Source organism: Oryzias latipes, chromosome 12, assembly GCF_053564925.1.
Source record: "Oryzias latipes strain Hd-rR chromosome 12, Olatipes_Hd-rR_3.1".
Classification (NCBI taxonomy): domain Eukaryota; kingdom Metazoa; phylum Chordata; class Actinopteri; order Beloniformes; family Adrianichthyidae; genus Oryzias; species Oryzias latipes.
The window spans coordinates 32,782,710-32,800,322 of NC_136248.1; the positions used below are offsets into that span (position 1 = coordinate 32,782,710).

The 17,613-nt window shown below is 47.1% G+C and overlaps 1 protein-coding gene across 2 annotated transcripts; it reads left to right on the top strand.

The window, feature by feature from the left end:
- Positions 1–3,957: 3,957 nt before the first annotated feature.
- On the top strand, positions 3,958–16,995 carry man2a1 (mannosidase, alpha, class 2A, member 1). Of its 2 annotated transcripts, XM_023960640.2 has the most exons (25): positions 3,963–4,175; positions 4,256–4,524; positions 4,915–5,057; positions 5,237–5,440; positions 5,509–5,653; positions 5,727–5,814; positions 5,890–5,973; positions 7,455–7,582; positions 7,657–7,830; positions 7,916–8,102; positions 8,169–8,346; positions 9,704–9,894; positions 9,967–10,158; positions 11,084–11,198; positions 11,279–11,346; positions 13,782–13,950; positions 14,019–14,255; positions 14,414–14,536; positions 14,604–14,715; positions 14,917–15,050; positions 15,133–15,274; positions 15,350–15,480; positions 15,586–15,780; positions 16,240–16,350; positions 16,428–16,995. In XM_023960640.2, the coding sequence occupies exons 2-25, from the start codon at positions 4,482–4,484 to the stop codon at positions 16,596–16,598; spliced, it is 3,465 nt and encodes a 1,154-aa protein (XP_023816408.1). In that variant the 5' UTR covers positions 3,963–4,175; positions 4,256–4,481; the 3' UTR covers positions 16,599–16,995. The 2 variants fall into 2 exon arrangements, with proteins under 2 accessions (XP_004084491.1, XP_023816408.1); XM_004084443.5 differs by lacking the exon at positions 4,256–4,524 and having other exon boundaries at positions 3,958–4,175.
- Positions 16,996–17,613: the final 618 nt, after the last annotated feature.

Genomic DNA, 17,613 nt, shown 5'->3' on the forward strand with positions numbered 1-17,613 from the left:
TTAGGGTCGACCGTGAGGCGTTTCCTGTTTGACCTTAGGGTCGACCGTGAGGCGTTTCCTGTTTGACCTTAAGGTCGACCGTGAGGCGTTTCCTGTTTGACCTTAGGGTCGACCGTGAGGCGTTTCCTGTTTGACCTTAACAGGAAACGGACCTTAACTCTCGGTTCCCAGCTCTCGGTTCTTGGTTCTTTGCTCTCGCCATTGCCCCTATGAAGGTTAAATTGAGAAAACATAGACAGAAAGCTCCCTGGAGGAACGATGATCTAGTCAGGGCACAGAAACAACAGTGCCACAGAGCTGAGCAAAAGTGGCGCAAGTCAAAACTCCAGGTTCATTATGAAATGTATAAGGGGGAGTTGTACGCTTACAACCAGATCTTATGCAGAACAAGGGAAAGGTACTTCTCTGAAATCATTGGAAGTTGCAGCAGCAACTCTCGTGTCCTGTTCACAACAGTAAACAGATTAACTAACCCTCCAACCCAGCTACCAATAGAACTGGTTTGCACACCTAAATGTAATGAGTTTGCTGTATTTTTTAATGACAAGGTTCAGGGCATTAAAAAAGCCATCAACTCCACAACACATATAACTATCCAACGGCCACCTACTCACTCTAAGCTGACTCACTTTATACCTGTCACTGACCAAACTGTCCAAGAGACCATCACCCGTCTGAGCTCGTCTACATGCTGCCTTGATGTGTTACCCACTAGATTTCTAAAGTCTGTCCTGAACAGTGTGATGCCATCAATTACTCAAATAGTTAACATGTCTCTTCAATCTGGAATATTTCCGGAGGCCTTAAAAACTGCAGTCATTAAACCTCTCCTGAAGAAAAGCAGTCTTGATCCCACTGTACTGAATAATTACAGACCTATCTCTAATCTGCCATTTTTAGGAAAAGTCCTTGAAAAAGTTGTCTACCAACAGCTCACTGATTTTCTCTTATTAAACAATTCGTTTGATGTTTTCCAGTCAGGTTTTAGACCCCATCATAGCACAGAAACTGCTCTTATCAAGGTAACCAACGACATCCGCCTGAACACTGATGATGGAAAAGTCTCTGTCTTAATCCTGCTAGACCTGAGTGCTGCCTTTGATACTGTTGATCATGGGATCCTTTTGCACAGACTCCAAGACTGGGTTGGCATCTCTGGATCTGCCCTAAGTTGGCTCAAGTCTTATCTAGAAGACAGGAAATACTTTGTTGAAATTGGGAGTTGTGTCTCAGACTACATGGGCTTGAATTGTGGTGTGCCCCAGGGATCGATCCTGGGACCCCTTCTGTTCAACCTCTACATGCTGCCACTAGGGCAGTTAATACGCAGTAATAACATATCTTATCACAACTATGCAGATGATACTCAGATCTATGTGTCACTGACAACAGGTGAATATGGGCCGGTGGATTCACTCAGCCACTGCCTCCAACAGATCAGTGCGTGGATGCAGAACAACTTTCTCCAGCTAAACTCAAACAAGACCGAAGTTATTATTTTTGGCCCACAGAAACAAAGAGAAATTGTCAGCAGCTACCTTCATTCTCTGTCTCTAAAACCCTCAAATCAAGTCAGAAATCTAGGGGTAATCATGGACTCTGACCTGAACTTTAACAGCCATATCAAGTCAGTAACATCAGCGGCATTTTACCATCTGAAAAACATTGCCAAAATCAAAAACATAGTGTCAAAGCCAGACCTGGAGATACTTATTCATGCATTTGTCTCCAGCAGGTTAGACTACTGTAACGGCCTGCTCACCGGCCTCTCAAAACGAGCTGTAAACAGCTTCAGTACATCCAGAATGCTGCTGCTCGAGTCCTGACTAGAACCAGGAAGTATGATCACATTAGTCCTGTGCTCAGGTCTCTGCACTGGCTCCCTGTACCTGAAAGAATAGACTTCAAAGCAGCTCTGCTTGTGTACAAGTCTCTCCATGGCCGAGCACCAAAGTACATCTCTGACATGTTAGTGCCATATGAACCATCTCGTACTCTGAGGACCTCAGGGGCCGGCCTCCTGTTGATTCCCAGAGTCAGAACTAAACAAGGGGAATCAGCGTTTCAATATTCTGCAGCTAAAATCTGGAACAGCCTCCCTGAAGTCGTAAGACAGGCCTCTTCTGTGTTCATGTTCAAATCTAGACTTAAAACATTTCTGTTTAGCCGTGTATATGACTGAAAGGTCCTATCTGCACTTTTCTTTCCTTTCCTTACTTTATTTTAAAAATTTAAGATTAATCAAAATTTAAGATTAATAGATTTACAATTAAAACTGGACAATATGTACAAAGCTAAAGCCGAAGGAGCTTTTCTAAGATCTCGACAAAAATGGCTGGAACAAGGGGAACAAATGACTTCTTATTTTTTCAAATTAGAAAAGTCACACGCAAAGTTTAATTCTGTGTTACAGTTAAACATAAATGGAAAATTGCAAATGATAAACAGCTTATTTCTAGTTTTTGTCATGATTACTACTGTGAACTTTATAAGACAACTTTTAGTCAGGAAGCAATGAATTCATTCTGTGATTCCTTGAATAATATAAATACAATCAGTGAAGAGGATAAATTGGGTTGTGATTCTGTCATTTCTTTACAGGAAGTTTCAGATGCTATTAACAATCTAAAAAACAACAAGTCCCCTGGGAACGACGGAATAACAGCAGAATTTTATAAGCTTTTCTCAGAACTCTTGACCCCATTTTTACTGAATGTTTATACAGAAAGTATCACAAATATGATTCTTCCAGCCAGCATGACTCAGGGTGTTATTTCCCTGATCCCCAAACCCAACAAAGATAACTGGAGACCTATTAGTCTACTTAATAATGATTATAAAATTCTGTACACAATATTAGCCATGAGAATGAAAAGTGTTCTTGATACAGTAATAGATGAGAATCAGTCAGGTTTCATGAAAGACGGATGCATCTCTGTGAAGAAACTGGATTCTCTAGAAAGGACTGTATTTGTGTTAGTTCGTAACCCCGTCAGTTTCTTACACACAGAAATAATGAATAACGACTCAGAGACAAAACTTATCTTTTGTAGATTTACTCCGCACAAAGACCACAGATTTGTACGCAGGGTTACAGACAGATGAACAAGGTACATTCAAAGTCTGAACAAAGGGGTTCAGCAAAAGGCCTGGCATATATACCTTGCATTTGCATATTCAGAACCTCATTCCATGGATCATGGTGTGAAAAACACACCCACAGACTGTTGCAGGCTAGATGCTCGAAGGTCAGAGCACCTAAAGTGTCAGATCTCAGAGACATTTGCCAGAACGCAAACACCAGGACACACAAAGATGAAAAGGGAGGATGTTAAAGGAATGCTTGCGAGACAATAGTCTTGGTTGTGTTCTGTTTGGAGTGTAATATAATTTTGAGATGATAATACATAGTGAATCGAGGTTAAGCCATTAATGTGATAAAAGGTAAAAGTTAGTTTAATAAAATGTAAAAGGGAGTTTCTAACTATTCTGTTTCTAATCACTCCTAACAATTTCTAACAACCTAAGACTGGTTGTAGATCTCATAGATTATTCAGACCTCATTACTGAGGATGATAGCTTCATTCTGTTCCTTGATTTTTGTAAGGCATTTGATACTGTTGAGCATCCTTTTCTATTCTACTGTCTGGAAAAGATGGGTTTAGGGGATTATTTGTGTAGTGCTGTTAAAACACCGAAAGATCTCTCTCTCCTGAAACTTTAACAGATTCCTTTGCCTTTATTATTTTTGTTTTATTTTTTGCATAACCTGTTTTACATAGTTATTATTATGGTTTTTGATTTTTGTTCATTCTCCTGGCAAACGTGAAGATTGTATTTTGCACACAGTGTGGAGTTTTGTTTTTGGTATTTTGTATGTGCAATATTTGTTAATAAAGTTTATTCAAAAAAAAGAATGGCGGGAGAGTTTTTCACAAACGGAAATACGTCACAGTTGTGCTGAATCAGCTGAGTCCAGGCGGAAGCTACACAGAAGCGGTATTGCGCAGGCGCAGCAGAGGAGCCTTTATACTTTTTTGTTTATTTTCCATTTTCAGTTCTGGATTTTCCCTAAACAGTTTGGCGTCAACGCACGCAGACGTCACCATCTTAGGTACGAGAGGGCACGAGACCTACGGCGTGAGAAACCCGGATAGGCCGACGAAGCAGCTCCGGTAAGTGAGGAAGAGGCTGTGTTGTGACGTCACGGTGGAGCACTGTCTCTCTATAAACTCGATGATGAATTATTTCGTAGAGAGCGCGCCCCCTCCTGCTCAGCGACCGGGGGGGGGGGGGGGGGCGCAGCTAGTCACGTGACGGCTGCACGTCAGCTGTCATCGAGCCCCTTCATGGATGTCTCCTCTGAGCTGGAGGAGCGACATCAAAGATCCTGTCGTTCACCGGAAGTTCCTCCTGGCTGACACACCTGGTCCAGGTGGTCCAGGTCTCTGTGGCGCTCCGGGTCTGTTCAGACCAGGACCATGGCTGTTCCATCCATAGTCTGTAAAAACATGACAAAGCGAGGTGTGACGTCATCCACAGAAGATGCTTTTCCTTCAGCTCTCGTGAAATCAGGCCGAATCCCTCACTGTTTCTTCCTGATACGGGCGCCGCCATGTTGAAACCGGTCAAAAGTGATTGGTCCAAGTCGCTGTAAGTCATCGTATCTATGGCAACAGCGACAGGAGTTGCCATAGATACGATGACACACAGCAACTCGGACCAATCCCTGTCTACCGGTTTCAACATGGCGGCGCCCGTATCAGGAAACAACGGTACTTCCTATTTGGGAACACAAGAAGGGAGGGGTTGAGCTGTCCATCACTTACAGTCATGCTCAAATCCATTCTCGTTCCTACATTTCCCATGATACAACTGTGTCAGTATTTAAAAAAAGTGTTTTTTTTGTTGCAGAGATGAAAAGTGGGCGAGCACTTGCTGTGCTGGTGGGAGGAGTCTTTTTCCTAGCTGTGATGTCCCTATACCGCATGCTTGACTTAATGCAGGGGGCGGAGCCTCAGCTCAGCAGGGACTGGTCCGGAGAACGGTTTGACCAAGTAGTTTACATGTTTGAATCCTTTGGCACTAAAGCGCCGTGACAAAGTCTGATTGTTTTACATTCTGGTGTTTATGTTTTCTCCTTCAAAACAACAACAGGCTTGTTTACAAACACCTGAATGACATGTGACATGACTCACGCCACTGGGCTGTATGATCCAATCACGTCTCTCGGCAGGACTTGTCCCGCCTCCGGAACAAGATTGATGGGCTGGAGCAGCTTCTCATTAGCAACAACCGAATGGTTGCCACGCTGAGAGACTCTCTGCGCATCCACAAACAGGGCGGGGTCAATAAGAGCATAGGCTCCTCCCATGTCCGAAAAGAGTCGTTGCCTGGCTGCCAATTGGCTGAGCAGAAGGAGCGCTCTGCCGGCGTGCAGGTTAGCTTACCATGCTATCCATGCTACCAGCTGCTGTCTGTCATCACAGACATGTGGGTCTGTTTCAGCTGCTGGACGTCTACGACCTCCTGCCCTTTGATAACCCTGACGGGGGCGCATGGAAGCAAGGCTTCCAGATCACCTACCAAGGAAACGAGTGGGCGGAGCAGCCGCTAGAACTCTTCCTGGTTCCGCACTCGCACAACGACCCAGGTGAGGGGGGAGGGGCTCTCAGCTGTTTATTGGGTAAGGCGGGGAGGGTGAACCAATGGGCTGATGGTTTCAGGCTGGCTGAAGACCTTTGATGGGTACTACCAAGACCAGACCCGACACATCCTCAACAACATGCTGCTGAAGCTGGGCGAGGACAGCAGGTACGACACTTCCTGTGCCTCCGGATGCCCACTTCCTGTCGGCTTACAGCTGAAACCGTGATGTCTGACCTGCAGGAGGAAGATGATCTGGGCCGAAATCAGCTACTTCTCTAAATGGTGGAATGAAATCGATGAGCAGAAGAGGATGATGGTCAAACGGTAACCTTCAGCTTCTCTGTGACTCTGACCTGATCCATCCATTTACAATCGTTTTGCTGCTGGACTCTGTGACCTTCATCATTCATTGATCCACCTGAATGAATGAATGAATGAATGAATGAATGAATGAATCTTTATTTGCTCAATGCCGAAGGTCAACAATGCCAGGAAATGTTTGACTTACTGCAAATATTCTAGAGGTTCTTGTACCATGCTTTGCAAAAAATAAAGAGATGTAAACAAAAGAGAATAGAATAAGGGGGCAGGCAGGGTTAGAGAACAAGGTGCAACCCAAAGGTAGAGTTTGGGGCGTGTTATTTGTTATTGTACATGTCCAGTTGATCCTTGAAGGCTCCAGCAGGAGTTCAGGAGTCTTCAGCTTGGGGGTCATAACAGTCTCTCAGTGTTTTTGTACGTGTAGCAGGTTCCTGCCAGACGATAGCAGACGGAAAATTCCTTTAGCTTCAACTCCTTCCTCTGGGCAGTCCTAATGGTCCACCCGAGGTCATATTTGGCTGCTTTTGAAGTTTCAGGGTCCCCTGATTTGAAGGCAGTGGTGGGGGCCTTTAGGTTCAAATACAACTCTGGTCCAGTCCAGGGTTTCTGGTTGGGGTAAATGCAGATTTGGGTTAAAGTTGCAGGTTTGTAGCAGCTTGTCAGTAAGGCACTTCCTGGTGTAGCCTACAACGGTCCGTTTGCATTTGGGTCTCCACCTGTAAACAAGTGCCTGTCTGTTGTTTCTAAGCAGTCTTGTATGACCTCAACACACTGCTCCATTAGTATATCTGTTTGGGAACCTGTCTTCCCAGTTTGAGCCTTTCCAGGCCGGTAGCAGTAGTACCACAGGCTGGTGAATATCCAACAGTGTTGTATATTCTAATACCTGGAGGTTGGTATGAGTGGTAGGTGCTCGAACCCCCCCCCCCCCCCCCACACACACACACAATCACACACCCTCTTTAGCATTGCCAGGGGGACACAAAGGCAGATGAAGACCAGCTGATGTGTGATCCCAGACTGTCCAGGGTCTTCATTTGAGACCTCTTCCCGGTTGGACAGCCACCATGTCTCACTACATTGGTGTTTTTGTCCTCGGAAGTCCAAAACCTCCTCAGCTGATTCAGTTCATGTGGAGCTGCAACCCACACCCCCATGGAGATCCCAGCCTCTGTGCAGGAAGCTCATGTCCAACACATGTTCCTGTCATCTTAACTACTGAGTCACGGCAGGGGGTTCCACCTCAGACTGAAACAGGGAGCAGGAGAGTCGGCTTCTGGAGCGTTTCCAGTCTCTCCACTGAGATTTTAACAAACGTTTTTTTCCAATCAGTTGTTCTTTTTTTTCATAGTGACCGATCATCTTGGTTGATTTTCTTCTGAGGCCTGTGGCCCATTTGGAGTTGAACCAACGCCTCTTTTACAGCTTGAATAATAATCATTTGTTCTCCTTTGAAGTGTCTTTTTCTGTCTGTGATTGGTCAGGCTGGTGGAGGCGGGCCAGTTGGAGATGGTGACAGGCGGGTGGGTGATGGCGGATGAAGCAAACTCTCATTACTTTGCCCTGCTGGATCAGCTGATGGAGGGTCACCAGTGGCTACAGAGGCACCTGGGTACTGACCCGCTCTCCTTCTGGGGGGGTTCTGTGGCACGCCCCCCAACACTGACACGCACTTTTTCTTTTCAGGATTGAAGCCCAGCAGTGGTTGGGCCATAGACCCATTTGGCCACTCCCCCTCTATGACCTACTTATTGAAGGGGGCGGGTCTACGTAACATGGTCATCCAAAGGATCCATTATGCTGTCAAGAAGCATTTTGCCCAAAAGAAAACATTGGAGTTCCTATGGCGACAGAGTTGGGGTAAGAAAACATGACGTCATGTTTATCTCAAGTTAACAAACATCAATGACCCTGCTGTCCACCTGACTCCACCTGCCTGTTTCAGACTCCTCCCACAGCAGTGACATCACGTGCCACATGATGCCTTTCTACAGCTACGATGTGCCGCACACATGCGGCCCGAACCCGGCCGTCTGCTGCCAGTTCGACTTCTACCGTCTGCCGGGGGGGCGCACTTCCTGCCCCTGGAGGATCCCCCCACAGCCAATCACAGAGAAGAACGTGAAGGAAAGGTGAGTAGCTCCTCCCAGAGGAGGACCTTTCTGTTACTGGTTCTGATCCGACTTAATCTCCTCTAGAGCTCACGTGCTGCTGGATCAGTACCGACAGAAGTCCCGCCTGTTCCGCATCCCGGTTCTTCTGGTTCCTCTGGGAGATGACTTCCGGTATGTGGAGTCCGGCGAGTGGGATGCTCAGTTTAACAACTACCAGAAGCTCTTTGACTATTTTGACCAGCACCCAGAACTCCACATTAAGGTGAGGGGCAACTTTCGGTTTTCCACCAACCAACCTGAACACTGACCATGTTTCTCAGCGCTCCATTTTTTTGAGCCATTACCTGTCTCTACTGAACTTTGTTCTTTATTCCCTGTACTGGGGTTGACCCGGCACGGTAACATGAAAAGTGTATAAAAATGCTGAATATTCTGTGTTATACTGAAGTAACGTGATTGATGAAAAAACAAACGTCTACAATGGACTGTAATCAAACTATGAACTGTAATCGGACTATGGACTGTAATCAGACTATGGACTGTAATCAGACTGTGGACTGTCATCGGACTATGGACTGTAATCAGACTATGAACTGTAATCGGACTATGGACTGTCATCAGACTATGGACTGTAATTGGACTAGGAACTGTAATCGGACTATGGACTGTAATCAGACTATGGACTATTTAGACTGTAATCAGACTATGGACTGTAATCGGAGTAGGAACTGTAATCGGTCTTTGGACTATATGGACTGTAATCAGACTATGGACTGTAATCAGACTATGGACTGTAATCGGACTAGGAACTGTAATCGGTCTTTGGACTATATGGACTGTAATCAGACTATGGACTGTAATCGGACTAGGAACTGTAATCGGTCTTTGGACTATATGGACTGTAATCAGACTATGGACTGTCATCGGACTCTGGATTGTAATTGGACTAGGAACTGTAATCGGTCTTTGGACTATATGGACTGTAATCAGACTATGGACTGTAATCGGACTAGGAACTGTAATCGGACTATGGACTATATGGACTGTAATCAGACTATGGACTGTAAGCAGACTATGGACTGTAATCGGACTAGGAACTGTAATCGAACTATGGACTGTATGGACTGTAATCAGACTATGAAATGTAATCGGACTATGGACTGTAATCAGAATATGGACTGTAATCAGACTATGGACTGCATCAGACTATGGATTGTAATCAGACTATGGACTGTAATCAGACTATGGACTATTTAAACTGTAATCAGACTATGGACTGTAATCGGACTAGGAACTGTAATTGGTCTTTGGACTATATGGACTGTAATCAGACTATGGACTGTAATCAGACTATGGACTATTTAAACTGTAATCAGACTATGGACTGTAATCGGACTAGAAACTGTAATCGGTCTTTGGACTATATGGACTTTAATCAGACTATGGACTGTAATCAGACTATGGACTGTCATCAGACTATGGACTGTAATTGGACTAGGAACTGTAATCAGACTATGGACTGTCATCAGACTATGGACTGTAATCAGACTATGGACTGTATTCAGATTTTAGACTGTAATCAGGTAATGCTTTGCTTAGATTGTGGTTACGTGTTTCAGGCGCGCTTCGGCACGCTGTCCGATTACTTCTCCGCCCTTCATCGACGCCTCAGTGCCACGGAAACCAGCTTACCGACGCTAAGCGGGGACTTTTTCACCTACGCTGACAGAGACGACCACTATTGGAGTGGCTACTACACATCACGACCTTTCTACAAGCGGCTGGACAGAGCTCTGGAGTCCACACTCAGGTGAACAGGTGTGGTCAGTGTGCTTCCTGCTTTTCCTGCCGTTCTTCTTATGCTGGTCATTTTGTTCTGCAGAGCCACAGAAATCCTTTTCAGCCTCACACTGGCTGAAATGCGTCGTTTCCATGGCGACCTTGTTGTAGGGTTTCCGGCACGGGAACACTTCCAGCGCTTGGTGGAAGGGAGGCGGAACCTGGGACTGTTCCAGCATCATGACGGCATCACCGGTACTGGGCGAGATCCGGTGGTGGTGGATTACGGCACGAGGTGGGTGGTCAGCAGGAAGTGATGTCCTTCCTAAGGTGGTTGTGTGAGCGAAGAGCAGAGGTGGAGCAGTACCTCGTGGACCATCAAACCGAAGTTTGTCTCCAGAAGAACAAAACTGTCAGAACGTTTGAAGCGCGGCGAAGGTGGAAGCTTTGATAGCGAGTGTTCCTGCTTCCAAAAATCGGAGAAGTTAAACCAGAGACAGCAGGGGAGACTGGGACCTCCCCAGGAAGCTTCTGGTTGATGTCTTCTCCTCTGGTTCCTGCAGAAGCAAACCCAAACTGAGGAGATGTCAGGTTCAGATGTTTGTTTAAAGTGACAGGCGCTCAGAACTCAGAACTTTGTTTCTGTTAGAACAGAAACACAAGTGCAGTTCCTGAAGGGGGGGGGGGGGGGGGGGGCATTCAAAGAGTTTCTCACTTGGAGGAAGCCCCGCCCCTCTTAACTTGAATCTGTCACCGAAGCTGAAGGCTGCAGTCCCAAACATCCGATGATGCAGATCATCAGACTGCTGACGGCGTTTGTGGGTTGGGCTTTTGCCGTCACCGTTTTACTCACCTGAACCTTTTCCACCTGTTGAGTCGGAGTCTCTGATCAGCTGTGACCATGGTGGACACCTGAGCAGACATGAACATATGATCACAGATGTCAGCTTTAGCTTTAGCCTCTTTCATCTTTTCTTCCATGCTCTCTGCTGAAGGATGGCGTCGTCATGGCAACAGGAACAGGTACCATCTCCTGTAGTGTGAGCATTTAGCATTAGCCTCCCATTGCATCTGTCCTCTAACGTTACATCTAACCCTAGTGTCCATCACTCACATGTTAGCGTGTTGTTAGCGTGGTGTCGTGGTTTGCTTGCATTGCGTCAGCCTCACACATATGCGTGTCACACGCTGCTCCATCTGAATGCATGCCTGTTCCGCAGGTTGTTCCACGCTATCCTCCACCTGCGCCAGGTGCAGCAGAGCTCCGCCCACTGGCTCCTCCTCCTGGACAAGAACCAGTACCACCATGACCAGTCGAAACCTTTCCTGCAAACGGTGTCGCCCACGTCTGTTTGACGTTACCGGACTGAGCGGTGACGTGTCAGCTTCTGACCCAAGCTGTCATCCTTTTTCAGGATGACGTGATCTCAGCACAGGATGCTCTGCCCCAGAAGACGCCACTCGTGCTCAGTGATGAGCCCAGGTAAGGGGCGTGGCTTAACAGCAGGCAGATAAATAATAAAACATTTTATTTATATGGCGCCTTTCTGGACACTCAAGGTCGCCTCACAGTACGAAAAAATATGTAAAAACATAAAAATACAGCAACAAAAGTCCACAAAGCACAAAATAAGTTACCAGTTAAAACAGCAGTTTAAATATTACGTGCTGAATGAAAAAGGTGAGTTTTCAGGTGTTGGCAAACTGAGAGAGTGAGTCCATATTTTGTAGATCAGAGGGGAGGGAGTTTCAGAGTTTGGGGGCGGAGCTGCTGAATGCTCTGCCCCCCATGGTAATGAGACGAAGGGAGGAGGAGGATCTGAGGGAGCGAGTGGGAGGAGCAACAGTCAGGAGCCCTGGCAGATATGGAGGGGCGAGGGTGTGGAGGGCTTTAAAGGTTAAGATGAGGATAGTGTAAGTGATCCGGTGAAGTGCTGGTAACCAATGAAGCTGCTGTAAGATGGGCGTAATGTGGTGAATGGAGGGGGTTTGGGTTCTTATTCCAGCAGCTGAATTTTGAACCAGTTGAAGCTTCCAGAGGATTTTGAGGAAGTCTAGAAAGAAGAGAGTTACAGTAATCGATACGGGAGGTAAAGAGACTGTGGACTAGAGCTGCTGTGGAGTGAGAGAGGGACCGAGACAACGAGATCTCAGTGAATGGGAGATCTCAGAGAATGGGAGAAATCAGTGAATGGGAGATCTCAATGAATGGGAGAAATCAGTGAATGAGAGAGCTCAGTCAATGGGAGATCTCAGTGAATGGGAGAAATCAGTGAATGGGAGATCTCAGGGAATGGGAGAAATCAGTGAATGGGAGAAATCAGTGAATGGGAGATCTCAGGGAATGGGAGAAATCAGTGAATGGGAGATCTCAGGGAATGGGAGAAATCAGTGAATGGGAGAAATCAGTGAATGGGAGATCTCAGGGAATGGGAGAAATCAGTGAATGGGAGATCTCAGGGAATGGGAGAAATCAGTGAATGAGAGAGCTCAGTCAATGGGAGATCTCAGTCAATGGGAAAAATCAGTGAATGGGAGATCTCAGGGAATGGGAGAAATCAGTGAATGAGAGATTTCAGTGAATGGGAGATATCAGGGAATGGGAGAAATCAGGGAATGGGAGATATCAGTGAATGGGAGAAATCAGTGAATGAGAGATCTCAGTGAATGGGAGATCTCAAGGAATGGGAGAAATCAGTGAATGGGAGATCTCAGTGAATGGGAGAAATCAGTGAATGGGAGATCTCAGTGAATGGGAGAAATCAGTGAATGGGAGAAATCAGTGAATGGGAGATCTCAGTGAATGGGAGATCTCAGAGAATGGGAGAAATCAGTGAATGGGAGATCTCAGTGAATGGGAGATCTCAGTGAATGAGAGAGCTCAGTCAATGGGAGATCTCAGGGAATGGGAGAAATCAGTGAATGAGAGAGCTCAGTCAATGGGAGATCTCAGTGAATGGGAGAAATCAGTGAATGGGAGATCTCAGGGAATGGGAGAAATCAGTGAATGGGAGATCTCAGTGAATGGGAGAAATCAGTGAATGAGAGAGCTCAGTCAATGGGAGATCTCAGTGAATGGGAGAAATCAGTGAATGGGAGATCTCAGGGAATGGGAGAAATCAGTGAATGGGAGATCTCAGTGAATGGGAGATCTCAGGGAATGGGAGATCTCAGGGAATGGGAGATCTCAGGGAATGGGAGATCTTAGGGAATGGGAGAAATCAGTGAATGGGAGAAATCAGTGAATGGGAGAAATCAGTGAATGAGAGATCTCAGTCAATGGGAGATCTCAGTCAATGGGAGAAATCAGTGAATGAGAGTTCTCAGTGAATGGGAGATATCAGGGAATGGGAGAAATCAGGGAATGGGAGATCTCAGTGAATGGGAGAAATCAGTGAATGAGAGATCTCAGTGAATGGGAGATCTCAAGGAATGGGAGAAATCAGTGAATGGGAGATCTCAGTGAATGGGAGAAATCAGTGAATGGGAGATCTCAGTGAATGGGAGAAATCAGTGAATGGGAGATCTCAGGGAATGGGAGATCTCAGGGAATGGGAGATCTCAGGGAATGGGAGAAATCAGTGAATGGGAGATCTCAGGGAATGAGAGAGCTCAGTGAATGGGAGATCTCAAGGAATTGGAGAAATCAGTGAATGGGAGATCTCAGTGAATGGGAGAAATCAGTGAATGGGAGATCTCAGTGAATGGGAGAAATCAGTGAATGGGAGATCTCAGTGAATGGGAGATCTCAGGGAATGGGAGAAATCAGTGAATGAGAGATCTCAGTGAATGGGAGATCTCAGTGAATGGGAGATCTCAGGGAATGGGAGAAATCAGTGAATGGGAGATCTCAGTGAATGGGAGAAACCAGCGAATGGGTCGCTGTGAGTCGCTCACAGTTATTGATCGTGGTTTCAGGGTGTTGATCGTCTACAACCCGACAGAGCAGCGCCGCTCCTCTGTCATCAGCGTTGTGGTCAGCTCTCCGGACGCTCGTGTTGTCGACTCAGAGACGGCTCAGCCAATGCCTGTCCAGATATCTGCAGTGTGGGTGGAGCCACAGCAGGTGTCCTCTCAGGCCTTCCAGGTGAAGCGCTGATCAACAACGGCTCGCCTGATCCCAGCAGCTCCATTTGACTCCGTCTTTTTTCCCAGCTCTCCTTCGTTGCTGAACTTCCACCTCTGTCGCTAACCGTGTATCATGTGACCAAAGCACCAGCGGGCTCCACCCCACGCTCCACTTATGTCATCCATCGCCACGGCAACCGCCCAAGCATAGCCTCCCAGCACTTTCAGCTGTCCCGCCTGGAAGCAGCTGAAGCTCAGACCCATCTGTCGCTTAGCAACAAGCACCTTCAGATATGGAGCTCACCGGAAACAGGCCTGCTGCAGGTTCGACCTTTCAAAATAAAAGTCTGATCTGCTCTTCAGATTCTCTAAAGCGTTTCCATCGATTCGTAGGGTTTCATGTTTGGTGGTGTTTCTTTATTTGGAGCGGTTGTTGAGGTTTATCTTTGTTCTGCTGGTTCTTCTTTTGTTCTCAACCGCAGAAGCTCCGCCTCTCTTCCGGTCTGGTCCGCCGGGTCCAGGTGAAGTTTCTGTGGTATGGAACCACAACAAACAGGGACAAGAGTGGTGCGTACCTGTTCCTGCCTGGGCAGGGGGGGGCACAGGTGAGATCTGCACATCTGACCGTGATGCATCCTCTGTTCTCCTGACCTTCATCCTTCCCCCACGCAGCCCTACTCCTCTGAGCCCCCCCTGGTCCGGGTCTCCAGGGGTCCCATCTTCTCTGACATCACTTCCTGTTTTCAGCACGTCACACACACAGTCCGCCTCTTCCACCTGGAAGGTAAGAGCCGTCCTCTTTTACAGGGCAGGCTTTGCCCTTCGCAGTGTCTGTCAGGTTCAGCCTGAACTTATACAAACTGTACAAGAAGCTGCTTGAGAGGTCAAAGGTCATGTTTCCCTATTCAGAAATATTCACCCTTCTCATTTATTTTTATGAGTGTTGATCTTTAATGGCATAATAAGAGCCTCGAATCTCCCCCAGGGCATTCTGGGAAATCCATTGAAATTTCCAACATGGTGGATATCAGAGCTGAAACCAACCGGGAGCTCGTCATGCGACTTGAAAGCGATGTCGCCAGCAGCAACCGCTTCTACACCGACCTCAACGGCTTCCAGGTTATTAGCAGCGTTTCTTTAAGCAGAACTGTGATGTCACTGCTGAGCTGTGTGCTCATTGGTCCCCTACTGACGGGTGCAGATGCAGCAGCGCCGGACTCTGAAGAAGCTCCCCCTGCAGGCCAACTTCTACCCGATGAGCTCCTCCTCCTTCCTGCAGGACTCACTCAGTCGTCTGACGCTGCTGTCGGCGCAGAGCCAGGCCGCGGCGTCGCTGCAGTCAGGTGAGTCACACTCCGACCGCTGCCGCCACCTCCTCACTCGGTAGAGGACTTGACAGTGACCCCTCCCCTTCACAGGTGAGCTAGAGGTGATACTGGACCGCCGCCTGCAGCAGGACGATAACCGCGGCCTGGGCCAGGGAGTGACCGATAACAAGTTGACGGGAAGTCTGTATCACCTGTTGTTGGAGGACCGGAGGGCAGTTCAGGTAAGGGCGGGGGTACCTGACACGACATCTGTGTGTCTGCAGCTCGGCTTTCCCGCTTTGTTTGACCAAAGTTTCTCTTTTGCCTGGTTCCATTTCTTCCAACAGGAAGTGGGAGGAGCTACTATTGATCACCTCTCTCTGCTCGCCCACCTGGAGTCGCTCTCCCTCTGCCACCCGCCGATAATCATGTTTGCCCAGAGCGACATCCAGCTTCCAAAGCTCCGCCCCTTCCTGCCTCTGCACTCGTCACTGCCGTGTGATGTTCACCTGCTGAACCTGCGGACCCTGGAGGCTGAAGAGGTAAGAAGCACACCTGAAGTGCAGTTTTCCCCGCCGCTCCGTCACCACCATAAATCCGTGGTTCTTGTTCGTCTGAGTGTAAACGGCGTGGAATCCTTGCCTTGCGTCCCGTTTTCACAGCTACGCTTGTTTTCAGCAGACTCCTGGCCACCTAAGAGTGTGTGCCTTGTGGTGGTGGGGCACGAGTGCTAACCGCTACACCACGTGCGCTTTAGCGACATTTCAGCCGGCTTGTTGAACTGGCTAACGGAAACAGGCCTGCTGGAAGGTAACAGCATTGATGGGGTTCCAGCTGGTTCTGGTCGCGGTCCAGGTCACCAAAAGGTCTGAGACGTTCTCACTGGGGTGACTCAGTGGGTGTGGTCTGTTGGAATCAGGTGCCGTTTCTGGCGCTGTTAGCCACGCTTCCTCTGTGTCTTTAACGCTGGCGTTCTTTACCAGCCGTCTGTCTCTCGACAGGAAACCGGAGCTCCTTCACAGGAAGTGGCTCTGCTCCTTCACAGGAAAGGCTTTGAATGTAGCTCCGCCCCTGAGCCACCGCCACAGTGCACATGGAGTGCGCACGAGGAGGTGCGTGGAGCACAAAGACGGTTTTGGTTGTGAGGTGTTCAGATTGGATGATGGTCTTTTGGTCCCGCCCCCCGCAGGTGAACCTGGACGACCTCTTCTCTCCTCTTCAGTTCCGCTCCATCCGCCGCTCCGGCCTCACGCTGCTGCGTGACCACGACGAGCCCACGTCTGCCCGGCAGCAGCAGCCGCCCCGGCTCGCCAAGCTGGGGCCGATGGAGATCGCGGCGTTCCGTGCGGTTCTCGACTAAACCCTGAACCGGTCTGTGCGTAACCACTGCAGCCAATGAGGAGAGGCCTGGAGGCGCCGCCGTCCAATCAGAGAACACTGAAAGACCATGACCTGCTGAAACCCAGAAGGAAACAGAAAAATAAAAGCCATGAAATATTTATTCAGAGGAAACACTGAAGCCGTGTGAATGTAGAGGGTTTCCATGGCAACAGTCTTTAACTGCTGTGGATTATCTTCAACCTGGGGTGAAGTTTTTGGGTGATTTTTTTCAAATCTTGTTTCTGAAGGGAATTCTGGGAAAACTTGCTACTGTTTTTTAAATGTAGATTATTTTCTTACAGTTCACAGAATCTGAATCAACGGGAAATATTTCTCTGTCTGTGAAGATTTTTAATAAAGTTTGTGTTTTGATACAATCTTTTCTCGTCGACAGAGTTTGTACAAAAACACAGAAATACTTCAGAAAGAAATGTGTAAAAAACCAAACATGTTTGTTTTAAAAAGGTTTTATTAAAACTGTCTTTAAATCTTTTCTGCAGATCCACAAAAACCTCATTTCTGTTGTAACGTGAAAATGTGACAACAGCTGAGCAGACAGACGAGAGCTGAAAGCTTCTTGTGTTGCACAGATTTCCTGTTGCATTAGAGGTCAGGAAACATTTGACACTAGGTCACTGGGGTCAGACTCATTCTCACCGGGGGCCACATCAGCATAGTGTCTGTCCTCAAAGGGCCACATGTAACTTATACATGTAACTAAATGTAATGACAAATAAATGTAACTACTCCTTAATATTAAATAACTCATTATTTATTTATTATAACTGTTTAAAGTGACAATTCCAGCTGCATAGAAACATATGTTTGTTTGTTACTTTAGCATAAATCCTTTTACATTTGATTCTGTCAGGTTAAGTTATATAGACAGTGTTTAAGTCCTAATGTAAAGATGACCATATTTCAAGTCTGATTCCCCCTAGATATGAATAAATACACTAGTTTTAATTTTAAGAAATGTAAAACGTTTATGCTCC

Excerpts from the sequence above, each read along its gene's own strand:
- man2a1 (XM_023960640.2), top strand. The coding sequence starts at position 4,482 with ATGGCTGTTCCATCCATAGTCTGTAAAAACATGACAAAGCGAG. Across the intron at positions 5,654-5,726 it reads GCACTCGCACAACGACCCAG|GCTGGCTGAAGACCTTTGAT; the intron begins GTGAGGGGGGAG and ends TGATGGTTTCAG. Across the intron at positions 14,716-14,916 it reads CCGCCTCTTCCACCTGGAAG|GGCATTCTGGGAAATCCATT; the intron begins GTAAGAGCCGTC and ends AATCTCCCCCAG.